Source organism: Antechinus flavipes, chromosome 1, assembly GCF_016432865.1.
Source record: "Antechinus flavipes isolate AdamAnt ecotype Samford, QLD, Australia chromosome 1, AdamAnt_v2, whole genome shotgun sequence".
Lineage (NCBI taxonomy): Eukaryota > Metazoa > Chordata > Mammalia > Dasyuromorphia > Dasyuridae > Antechinus > Antechinus flavipes.
In genome coordinates this window covers 521790823-521803859 of record NC_067398.1, presented here as the reverse complement: position 1 = coordinate 521803859, position 13037 = coordinate 521790823, and the positions used below count along the sequence as shown (strand labels likewise).

Below are 13037 nucleotides of genomic sequence, written 5' to 3'. Positions count from 1 at the left end.
AAGCTCCCTTTCCTGAGCTACCCAACAACTTCTCTTGGCTACTTTGTATTCAAGTAACCAGAAAGTGATGACAGAAGTGTGAAAATTTAATCTACTGAGCCAGTTAAGTCTGAAGAATGGTTTCATTGACTTGCACTGAGGGTTAGAATGTTACTAGAGCAGGATTAGTATATTAGTCACACCATTCTTCTCTGACTTTTCTGGATTCCAGAATTTACTTTTTTATAGTGGTAAACCAATTCATAGCCTTACCAACAATTGAATTAATATGCTTTTCATATTCTTTCCATGAAGTGTTATCTTTGCTCTTTTTATTTATTTATTTTTTTCCTGGCATCATCTTTGTTGTTAATTGTAAGGAAAAACAAAACAAAATTTCAATTGACTTCTTTTTTTTTTGGGGGGGGGGGGAGCAATTGAGGGTGATTTGCCCAGGATCACATAGCTAGTGAATGTCTAAGGCCAGACTTTAATTTAATGGTTCTGTCCATTGCCTAGGTGTCCCCTAGAATTGTTTCAATTTGCATTTCTCTTGTTAATGATTTGGAGCTTTTTTTCCCATGATTTGAAATTTTTTTTGTTTTCAGAACTAACTGATTATATCCTATCATTACTTTCTTGTAGAAAGTCTTTTTTTAGCACGTGTTGGAATATGTTGAATGAGATTGTAGTTTATGCCAGTTATTGTGCTAGATTCTGAGAACATGGTACAAAGGACAGAATAATCCCTACTTTCAAGGACCTACATTCTTTTAGTGTCTGAACTTTTTATTATTTGAATTTTTAATGTTAATTGCAGTTTTCATTATATTTTGATCTGTAAAGGATATGTTTATTCTTTCATTTAGTAAGCAAGAATTTTTTCAGTGCCTCTATATTTCAGGCATGGGATACAAAGAAAGACAAAAGAGCCTTTGCTATCAGAGGGCTTGGAAAAGGCTTATTGTGGAGGTGGTGTTTTAGTTGAGTCCTGAAGCCAGAAAATGGAGATGAGGAGGGAGGACAGCATTGCTTGCATAGGAAACAGCTAGAAAAAATGCCCAGAGCCAAGAGACAGACTATCTTTATCTTATTCATGGAACAGTAAAGAATTTATTAGTGACACAGGATAGAACAGTATGTATAGGATGTAAAGTGTAAGAATACTAGAAGTGGAGGTTAGTTTTTGTTTTTTTTTAATTATAGCTTTTTATTTATAAGGTAGATGCATGGGTAATTTTTCAGCATTGACAATTGCAAAAACCTTTGTTCCAATTTTTCCCTTCCTTCCCTCCACTCCCTCCACATGTTAAATATGTTAAAGCATAAGTTAAATACAATACATGTATACATGTCCATACAGTTTTTTTGCTGTACAAAAAGAATCAGATTTTGAAATGGTGTACAATTAACCTGTGAAGGAAATCAAAACTGCAGGCGGACTAAAATAAAGGGATTGAGAATTCTATGTAGTGGTTTATAGTCATCTCCCAGAATTCTTTCGCTGGGTGTAGCTGGTTCAGTTCATTACTGCTCTATTGGAACTGATTTGGTTCATCTCATCACAGAAGAGAGCCATGTCCGTCAGAACTGATCATCATATAGTATTGTTGTTGAAGTATACAATGTTCTCCTGGTCCTGCTAATTTCACACAACTTCAGTTTATGTAAGTCTCTCCAGGCCTTTCTGAAATCATCCTGATGGTCATTTCTTAAAGAACAATAATATTTCATAATATTCATATACCACAATTTATTCAGCCATTCTCCAATTGATGGGCATCCACTCTATTTCCAGTTTCTGGCCACTACAAAGAGGGCTGCCACAAACATTCTTAAACATACAGGTCTATTTCCCTTCTTTAATATCTCTTTGGGATATAAAAGCATGGAGGTTAGTTCTGATGGACTTTGGATTTTGTGTTTTATCTTGGAGGTAATAGGGAACTCCTGGAGAATATTGATTATGGGGGGAGATATAACTGGATCTTTGCTTTAGAAAAATCACTTTGGAAGCTGAATGGAAAATGAACTTGACAGGAAGGAATTTGTGACTGGCTGGCTAAACAAGTAATTGAAATAGTTCAGGAAGGAGGTTATGGGGGCTTGTGCCAGAATGGTGGCTGTATTAGAGAAAAGAACAGATAAATTAGGGAGATACTGCAATGGTAAAATCAAGAGATTTGGCAACAGATTGGATATAATGGATAAAAGATGGTGTAGAAGCAAGGATGACAATGAACCTGGGAAGTGGTGCCTTCTACAGTAATAGGAAAGTTTGGAAGGGGGAGGTCTAAGGGGAAAGATAATAAATTTAGTTTTGGATATGTTGGAATTTTGCATGTTTATTGGACAGTCAGTTTAAGAAATCCAAAAAGCAGTTGTCAGAATTTAATCTGTAGACACTACCTGGAACACCTTTTTAAATTCAGCCTTCACCATTGCTCTATTTATAGTCATTTTCCTATCTATTTTCTTATTTGTCTTTTACATTATAATCTTGTATTCTACACTCCAAGCTCCTTCAGTCATCACATTGTAAATCAGGCTTATAAGATTGCATTTGGTAGTTCATCATATTTTCAGTTTGAGTTGGAGCTTTTTTGTCCTCTCTGTTTAGGGAAACACTTAAATCCTTTCTTATACTAATGACTCCTACCTTGCTGGGTTGTTGTGAGAATTGGAGCTCTTAGATGTAAAATGCTACTTGCACTACTTAAAGTGTGTTATGTCAAGTATTACTATTGTTACTATTACTACACTTTGTAGCTAACACTGTTCTTGACTTATCTCCAAAAGAGAATATTGGGATCCTGAGAGTGTGACCTATCGATATATTACCATAAAACCAGATGAGTAGCATGCTCAGTTATCTTTGTACAGGCACAGAATTCTTTGTGTTTACTCATTGAAGTTTGATGACTTTGGGGTTTGCCTTTACCAGGGGCACTGGGAGGAGACTATTCTAGGTGAATCTGGGACTCCATTACTGTTGAGCAATGAACTTAATATTATTTTTTATTCTTGAATCCTTTGTATCTGTCTTTTCTTCTAGTCATGTTTTGTGAAGCTTCATTCTTGGACTACTGCCACTTTTCATATCCTCTTCTAATCAAATGCATCTAAGTAGAGCTTAAAAATACAGTCACAAAATGAGGATGATTGAGTTCAGAAAGTGTCTTCAGCAAAAACAAAACAACAATAACAAAAAAAAAAAAAAAAACAAAAAACCACTCAAGATTGCAAACTCGAAGACACAGAAAGTTAAATTTAACAATTAAATTCAAAAACAAATTCTATAAGCCACCAAGATGAAGACCTTCAAATATAAAGAAAAAAATATTCAAATAGTACAGTATTCAATGCTGATTATGTTAATCTGATCTCAACTAGGCCCTCACTGTAGCAAGGCAAAGCAATCATTCTGCTTCTAATTTGCCTTTCTTTTCCTTACAATAGCTATGTATCATATCATCATAAAAGCTGAGGAACTTGACTTGTATTTAATTGATAAAATTAAGGTAAATAGCTGATGTCCCTTCCTTTTTTCCTTTCTCACAAACTACTTTTCCCACTACCTTCTCCTTCATTTCAATCTCTAAAGAAGAAATGACTCTTCTCCTTTCTAAGGCCAACCCTCTATATTTATCCTTGATCCCATTCTCTGTTGCAGATAGCTTATATATATTTTCATTTCCTTTCTAGGTTCTGCCTGCCTCTTCTTTGTTATCTCTAATAGATTTTTTCCCCTCTGCCTCCTAAGTTTCCTTATGTATATTTAGAAACAGATCTTTTACTGGTCTTTCTTGTCAGGCTGTTACTGTCTTTGCCTTTTTTCACTCTTCATGTATTTCTGTCATAGGAGATGTTTGAAAAACATATAATGTCCTCATTTCTGGTTTTTGTCTAAAATAATTTGAAAGTCATCATCAAATCAAGTCATTTGAAAGTCATGTTCATCTTTTTTCATATGTAATTAGGCTCAGATTTGCAGGATAAGTCATCCTGGACTGCTGCATCCTGAGCTCTGTTGTCCTTCAAAGTACATTGTTCCATTTCCTCTGATTGTCCTTCAAAGTACATTGTTTCATTTCCTCTTAAGATTTCTAATTAGAAGGGAATAGTCTGTGTTTGAGCTGTGCTTACAGCTTTGAGTTTTTCCTTATTATTGTTTTGTTTTGTTTTTGCTGAAAATACTTTGAATTCTTTCAATAGGTATTTCATTTCTTTGTGTGTTCAGAAGTTCTTGGCAATTCTCTTTTATTATTTCCTCCATTATGATATTGAAGTGGTTTTTTTGTTTGTTTTTTGACTTGTCTTTTTTCCCTGGGAGACCTGTGATCCTTAGGTTATCTCTACATATTTTGTCTTTGAGATGAGTATGAATATATTATATATATTCTTTTAATTTAATTTAATTTTCTAGCTGTGTGACCCTGGGCAAGTCACTTAACCCCAATTGCCTCAGCAAAAAAAAAAAAAAAAAAAAAAAAAAAAAATTGCTTCTGTTCTCCTCAAATACTACTGGGTCCTCTTTCTTATATTGTGTTGTATTGTTTTCCTTTATTTTGCAGTGTTTATTCATGGATGACTGAATTTGTTTATTAGATTTGGAGGTCATTTTTCCTTCCATTGTTACTATATTTCCTTTTGATTTACTTGCTTATTTTCAAGGTCTTTTAGTTTTCTTCCTCCTGAAGTCTTCAGATATTTGTTACTTCTTCCACTCTTCTTTCCCCACCATGCCCATATTTTTTCCTATTGCTCACTTTGTGACTCTGTCCCTATTAATTGTTGTTTCCTTGGGAAGTAGGTCTCAAATCATCTCCCCCTTCTCCAGTACTGGGCAGTCCCATGGAGTCTCTGACCCCAATTTACCTTAAGATGCTCAAGACTATCCTTAGATGGTTGTTGTGTTTTTGCCTTCAGGCTTGGTATAGAGTGCTGCAGGCTCTACATTCTCTATCATCTTCCGCACCCAAATATTCCTGTCCTCTTGTTCTACTCATCTTCCCCTATTCTTTAATTCTTTGACCTACACCAACAATTTGGTTATTTGCATTGTTGCCACAGGGTTGTATCCCTAGACAGGTTTTTCCTCAGAATTGATTGTAGCTGGCTGGTAGCATTCCTTAAGCCTGGAGTCTGGATCTTCAAGAGACTGGAAAGGGAAAGAGGAAGTAGAGAGAGCCTAGCTAGTGTGGAGGGGAAGCATGTTAATTGTTAATCTTTGTTGTGTTCTTGGTTGTGCTAGCAGAATCTCATTGCTAATAATTCAAAATTATCAAATAGATCACTGTACATCCTTGCCTTTCATAGTCTCTGATACCTTGTTCGATAATAATTTATTTCCTTACCATCTCCCATTGTTTTGGTCAAAAAATAAGTGCTGTCAGGTTCCTTTATCTAGTGAGCTTTTAGTGTAGGAATTTCTGATTTACTCTTCCACACTGCTCTTTTCACCTAGCTTTATGAATTTAGAGAGGTGTTAGAATTTTCTCAGGAAGTGGAGATAAATAATTTTAATTAATTTTTATTATAGAAATTTTATGGAAAATGGTTGTTTAAGAAAGATTCATTTGACACCTGAGTGGAGGATGGACTGGAATAAGGAGATTCTTGAGGCAGGGAGTCCTACCAAAAGGGAATTTCAATACTACTGATATGGGGTATTGAGGATCTGCACCATGAGATTGTCAGAGAAAAGATGTTAGGAAGATAAAAATGACAGAACTTGACAACAGATTGGATTTGGTGATTAAGAAAGAAGGATTGAAGATGGTCTCTTGGTTTCAAGCCTAAGTGACTGAATTAGTGCTATCATTATCTCTATTTTCCTCTTTTTAGTAAAATTCCTAGAAAAAATTGTATCTATTCATCTTCACACTAGTGAAGACTTGATGTCTTCATTAGTAATAGAGAAATTAAGGTAAGAGAATGGTTTACAAAGTAGTAGGAACAATAATGGATTGCAGTTTTAGACATCTTGAATCTAAGATGATTATAGGATATCCATTTTGAGATGACTAATAGGTTGGTAGAGAAGAAGTCAAGAGAGGTTAGGATATGAATATGAACTTACAGATCTGAGAGTCATCTGCATAGAGCTAAGTGTTGGATCCTTGTAAAGTGATGAGATCAAGTGAAATAGTAATTAGAAAGGAGACCAATACAGAACCCTAGAGGGATGCCTACCATTAGCAGGTATCACCTGTGTGAAAATCCAGCAGAGAGCACTGAGAAACAATAGCAAGACAGATATAAGGAGAACCAAATTAGAGTAGTGATATGGAAACCTAGAGAGAATAGAATATTAAGAATAATATTAAAGATTTATAGTTTCAGATGTAGAGAAGTCAAATATAAAGTTTGATAAAAGGTCATTAGAATTAACAATTAAGATATCAAAAATGGTCAGCTAAGGAATTGTGATTTGTGTTAAATGAAGGAATGTCCAAACCAATAAAAAGAAAAATTCTTAGTTAAGTATAAAATAAGCAGTTTTTTTTCATTTATATAAGTAAAACTCATTTTCCTTTAACAATTTAAAATTCATGAATACAAGTAAAAAGTAACTTTAAAAATGTAGATACATAATTCACATTTTCTTAATTGTTATCTACTTGTTAGGAAGTAAGCATTTATCAAATTTTTACTGTATATTGGGCATTATGTTAAGCACTGAGGATACAAAAAAAAAATACTAAAGTCAGTTTCCTATTCTGGAGAAGCTCATAATAAACTTCAAGGATCAGGGGTGCTCCTTCTATCTATAATAATACAGATTTATATGTACAGTCATAGTTTTAAAAATAGCATCATATCTGTCCTTGATGAGACTTTTGGATTAAGATTTTAGTGGAGAATTGGTGTATATATAAAGAAGATTGAATTTATTTATTGTTCTTTTAATTTTCCAGGCATTGCTTCAGAATTTGGAGTTAGAGGATATCCAACGATTAAGCTGTAAGTTGAGTCAAATGTGGTTGTTAAATATGCATTTTTGTCAATCTGCTTAGTAGTTTTTGAGACATAGAGTCAATATTAATAGTATGTTATTATTTATAAAGGACTTTCTTGACATCATTTTTGGGAATTAAGTAGTGAAAGTAGTATCACTCATTTTACAGATTGGTGCTAAGGCTCAAAGAGATGGAATTTGCCTGTCATACAACTTGAGCCCAGACTTGAGCAACCAAGTTCATTTCTCTGAATCTTATGCTCTAATGCAACATATTTTTTAGATTTACCTTGGCATACCAGGGTATACTATCACATCATGATACTTGGGGAAAAAAGAAAGAAAGAAAGAAAAAGAAAACCAGGGCCTTTGATTACAAAAGAACACTATACATAGAATCAGAAGACTTGTGTTTCAGTCCTGCCTTTCCTACTTAATAGTTTGTGTGTCCTGTTTGTAAACTCTGAAGTGCCTCAGTTTCTTATTTATATAGTGATTTAATTACCTGTCTTTTAGCATTGTTGTAAAAACTACTTCAGAGAATACATGACAAGTAATTTGTAAAATATAAAATGCTATAAAATATAGCTATTATTATGATGATTGAATGCTCATAGAAAATGCTGCCTTTATTTAACTTTGGAATTTTGTGTTTAAAAGGAAACTATTCAAGATCATCTCAGTAATCAGAATGTGAATTAAATAATAATTTGTATTTGTTAATCTACTGGTTATAGGCTACCAGAGCTGAAACACATCCCCTGAGACTTATAGATAATTAATTACATCATTTTTTGGAATCTTCTCCTTAGAGTTGGTTGCTGCAGTTATTTTAATGTTTAAAGAGCAATTGCTTAAAGATTATGGATAATATACAAGAAAGCTATTTTAATTGACTTAGTTTTCATTGCTGTAATTTTAAAAAAAGGTAAGAGAATGGTCTTCACAGTGTAAATCAGTAAGTTTGGCTTTAATTCCTTGGAACATTCTAAGACACATAATTAAAAAGATGGTTGGCAAACATTTATAAGGTGAAATAATGATATATTCATCAACAACAGATCATGTCATGCTAACTTAATTTCCTTCTTGACACTATAATTAAATAACCAGTAGATGAGAGGAATGATGCAGATATATTTTATTTGTATCAAAAGCTTTTTGTAAAATACGTCATATAATTCTTTTGTAAAAGATGTGTTTGTCTTTGTGTATATAAAAAGAGTGAGAGATTAAGATTTAACAGTAAAGTAAAAAGAAGGATTCAGAACTATTTGGACAGCTATACACAAAACTATTAACTTCCTACTTACTCAGTTTAACTCAGTTCCTATGATACCTACTCTACTTCATCTCAAGAGTATAAGAGAAATGGCCCTGTCCTTGATCTTGCCAAAACTTGCAAAGTTCCCTATTTCGATGTTCACAAACCATGAGACTCCTTAATTTGATAATAGTCTTTTATTATGATAAGAATCCTTTCCTTTTATGTACTTTCCATCTAACAATGTGCTCTCAATTCCTTCATTCCTTAGTTCTTTTCCATGCTATCACTTCTTGGCTTTCTTTGTCTATTTCCTTACCTGTTGCCTACAACATTCTCATGTCTCAGCCATCATTAAAAAACAAAAAACAATTCTAACTTGATCTGACCAGCCCTACATCTTATCTTACATATCTCTTCTCTACTCCTAGGTGAAAGTCATTGAGAAAACCTTTTCTAATAGCTGCTTATATTTCCTCTATGTTTTCTTCTTAACCACCTTTAGTCTGGTATCTTACTTTACCCTTCAACTGAAACCAAGCTCTCGAAAATAACCAAAATAATCAAATTTAATGGCTTTAGTTCTCAACCTTCTTAACTTCTCTGAAGCATGACACTAATAATTACACTATCCTTCCAAATACTCTCTCTTAAGGCTTTCATGAAACTACTTTCCAGTTGTCTTCCTATTTGCCTGAATGTTTTTTATCTCCTTTGTTTATTCTTCATTCTTTCCAGATCTTTATTTCCAATCTTATTCTTTCTCTTGAATTCCAGTCTTATATCACCATCCATGCCTTTTGGACATTTCAAGTTATCTGTCCCACATGCATCTCAAATTTAACATGTCTAAAACACACATTATTTCCTTCCCACCTCAAAAGCTTCTCCTCATAACAGCTTTCTCATTTACTTTCAGAACTAATCAAGTATGTGTTTCTTTTTCTATTCTCATAAATTCTCTTAGCTCAAGCTTTTCATCCCTTCTCACATAGACTATAGCAATAGCCTTCTAATTTATGTCTGCTTCTTGTCTCCCCCTCCCCCTCATATCAGTCCATCCTCAGTTTAAGTAATAAAATAATTTTTTTCTAAAATATAGGTTTTCTAAATTCTTTCCTCTCCCTGACCCATTAAATTCTGTTGTCTTTACCCTATGGTATTATGTGAAGTCTTCTGTTTGCCTTTTAAAGTTCTTCTTAGGTAGGTTTACCTTTTTGTCTTAGTTAAACTTTACTCTCCTTCTTGTACTTTGTGATTTTACTTGCATATTGTTCTTCACACATAATATTCCACTTATCATGTCTTCAATTTTTCATTGAATGTTCTTAATGCTTCCTCCTGCCTTTCCCTGGCTTTCTTCTAGGCTTGGCACTAATCCTACTTTTTGAAGGGCTTTTTTTCAGTCTGGCCTCAGATGGCATCTTTACCCCATTCCCCAAACATGTTCTTTCCCCTCTAAGATTAGTTTGTGTCTGTCGTGTCCTTCTTGGGATCTATGCCTGACCTATTTCTTTTCACACTTTCATCATTGATTTGTATATAGCATGCTAATCATTTTTTAGAAAAGGCAAAGCTAAGAAAGCTTGGCAACATTGAATTACAGAGTCAGGATTCAAAAAGAATCTAGAGAATTGAATTGAATCTAGTAGAAATTTAGTAAGAATAAATATGAAATCTTACTCTTGGGTATAAAACAATAAGCTTCACTTTTATATAATGGGAGTATCATGGATGGATGGCAGTTTATTTGAAAAAGATCTGCCACTTTTAGCTAACTGCAAGTTCATTATGAGTTAGCAGTGTGATTTTGCTACCAAAAAAGCTACCTAATGTAGTCTTGTACTGCCTTAAAGGGGGCATAATTTTGAGGAACAGATGATATTATTGTTGTACTTTTGCCTTAGCAGACTTTATCTGCAATTTTGTAATGATTTTGGATGCATGGTTTATAAAGGACATTGTTGACCCGTAGTTTCCAAAAGAGAATAAGAAGGATAGTAAAGTCTCTTGAGTTCATGTCATAATAAGATCATTTGAAGGAACTGGACTTTTGTTTAGTTTGGAGAAGTAAAGTTTCAGGAGAAATATTATTTTCATGTATTTTAAGATTTGTCACATAAAGGAGACTGATTTTATTTGTACTCAAAGGGCAGAATCAGCAACAGTAGCTTTGGAAATTGCAAAAAGACTATTATAAGTTTGATCTCAAAAAAGAGCTGTTCAGAAGCAAAATGGCCTTCCTTGAGAGTTAGGAATCTCTTCCTTTGAAGGTCTTTAAGTAGAAATTGGTGTTGGGTATATATACATATATATATATTTTCATTTTTTCTTTCTTTTTTTAATATTTTATTTTATTTTATTTAATAATAACTTTATACTGACAGAATCCATGCCAGGGTAATTTTTTTTACAATATCCCTTGCACTCGTTTCTGTTCCAATTTTTCCCCTCCCTCCCCTCCCCTAGATGGCAAGCAGTCCTATATATGTTAGATATGTTGCAGTATATCCTAGATACAATATATGTTTGCAGAACTGAACAGTTCTCTTGTTGCTTAGGGAGAATTGGATTCTGAAGGTAAAAATAACCCGGGAAGAAAAACAAAAATGCAGATAGTTCACATTCGTTTCCCAGTGTGTTCTTTCTTTGGGTGTAGCTGCTTCTCTCCATCATTTATCAATTGAAACTGAGTTAGGTCTCTTTGTCAAAGAAATCCACTTCCATCAGAATACATCCTCATACAATATCGTTGTCGAAGTGTATAATGATCTCCTGGTTCTGCTCATTTCACTTAGCATCAGTTCATGTAAGTCTCGCCAAGCCTCTCTGTATTCATCCTGTTGGTCATTTCTTACAGAACAATAATATTCCATAACATTCATATACCACAACTTACCCAGCCATTCTCCAATTGATGGGCATCCATTCAATTTCCAGTTTCTAGCCACTACAAACAGGGCTGCCACAAACATTTTGGCACATGCAGGTCCTTTTCCCTTCTTTAGTATTTCTTTGGGATATAAGCCCAATAGAAACACTGGTTGGGTATATTATAATGAGGATTTTATGTACATTTTATAATGCATGGCCCTAAAGGAATAGACTAAAGTGCCTTTCAATTTTGTGCTTTTGTTTTTAATATTTGACTGATTTTTGGTCTTTGTATTTTATTATGTCTTGCATCTACTATACTGTCACGTTTTGAAAGCAATCAGGTTTACTGTCCCTTCTCTTAAATGTCATTATTATTAATTAGCTTCTCAATATTATAGCCTTTTTTTTTTACTTTCATTGATTGCTCCAAGTTTTATATCCCATGAGAGTTTTATGTTAATGAGACATTGAATCCTGAAAGAATTTGGAGAAAATCAAGTTCCTCCAATAAACATTTCTTAAATGCCTAATTTATGCCATATGCCAGGCACTATACTCAGTTCTGGGGATATAAAAAAGACAAAGAAATACAGTCCATATTCCCAAAGAACTTACAATATAATGAGGTGAGACACCCACTAAAGGAATAGGGGGTGGGGAAGGATCACCAAGAAGTATAATGTTCTGTTGAGTTAAGCTGATGCAAGAGAGAGTTTCTGATTCTTTATGACCCCATTTGGTGTTTTCTTGGCAAAGTTACTGATATTTTCACACCTATTACCTCCAGCATTCCAGTAGAGAGTATTCTGGATGTTCATGTGTCCTTATTTTTTTTTTTTTAATTTTTTTTTGCTGAGGCAATTGGGATTAAGTGACTTGCCCAGGATCCCATAGGTAGGAAATATTAAGTAGCTGAGGCTAGATTTGAACTCAGTTCTTCCTGACTTCAGGACTGGTGCTCTATCCCCTGTATGACCTAGCTGACTTGTCTTTATTTTTCCCATGTGCCTGGCAAATCTTCTTTTTCTGTGGTATAATGCTGAGATGACATTTCTCTACCACCTTCTTCTTTTTGTTGATTATTTATTGCATACTGTTCAAACTTACTATATACTTCAAATCTACAACATACTTTTCCACCTAGAATTTGTGCTGAATTTCCATCAGTGTTGAATACTTTGGGGGAGCATATATATCTGTTTTGTGTTTTGTCTAATATTTATTATAAGAGAGCATTTTTGATGATAAATCTATCATGAAATCTTGAGAGATCTTATACGTATAGGAGAAAACTAAAAGAGTAAAACCAGATGCCTTTTTTTTTTTTTTTTTTTGGTAATCAGAAAAAGTAAACATAAAGAGTTCTGATTTTCTACAACTTTTAATCAGTTATCATTTGGGAAAACCCATTTGTTTTTTTACTAATACCTTCATTAAAGAATATCTTCACTTAGTGTATAAGTCCCTCTTAGACATTTTATATGGATAAGAAAAAAAATATATATATATATACATATATACACACACATTTACATCTAAATAGATATATGAGTACATATGCATATTAGTAGATATATATGTAAACTTCTTTCTTAGTTTCTTTTCTTTTTCTCCTTCCTTCTTCCATTCCTTTGCCCTTCTTTTTCTCCCTCCTTTTCATCCTTCCTTTCTTCTTGCCTCCCTCCCTCTCTTTCCCTTTCTTCTTTCCTTCTTCCTTTTTTCATTCATTGTCTTTTCCCCTCCTTCCCTTCCTTTCCTTTCTCCTTTCCTTTTTTCTCTCTTCCTCCCTTTCCTTCTTCTCCTCCCTCTTTCCTTTCCCTACTTTCCTCCCCTCCCTCCCTCTTATATATTCCATAGGTATCTATTGTATAGATGGCTATATGTACTTAGTTAGATCTTCCTAATCTTTGCTCCCAAATCCCACAGGTAGAGACAGCAAGGATCTCCTCCCCTCAA

General features: G+C 33.8%; 1 protein-coding gene across 4 annotated transcripts in view; it reads left to right on the top strand.

Moving 5' to 3' along the window:
* The window catches only part of TMX3 (thioredoxin related transmembrane protein 3), an 89334-nt gene that overhangs the window by 26090 nt on the left and 50207 nt on the right, over positions 1-13037 (top strand). For all 4 annotated transcript variants that reach the window (XM_051970528.1, XM_051970529.1, XM_051970531.1 and 1 more), the window contains exon 5: positions 6900-6945. In XM_051970528.1, the coding sequence (XP_051826488.1) occupies positions 6900-6945 (46 nt within the window). The remainder of the gene's footprint in view (positions 1-6899; positions 6946-13037) is intronic.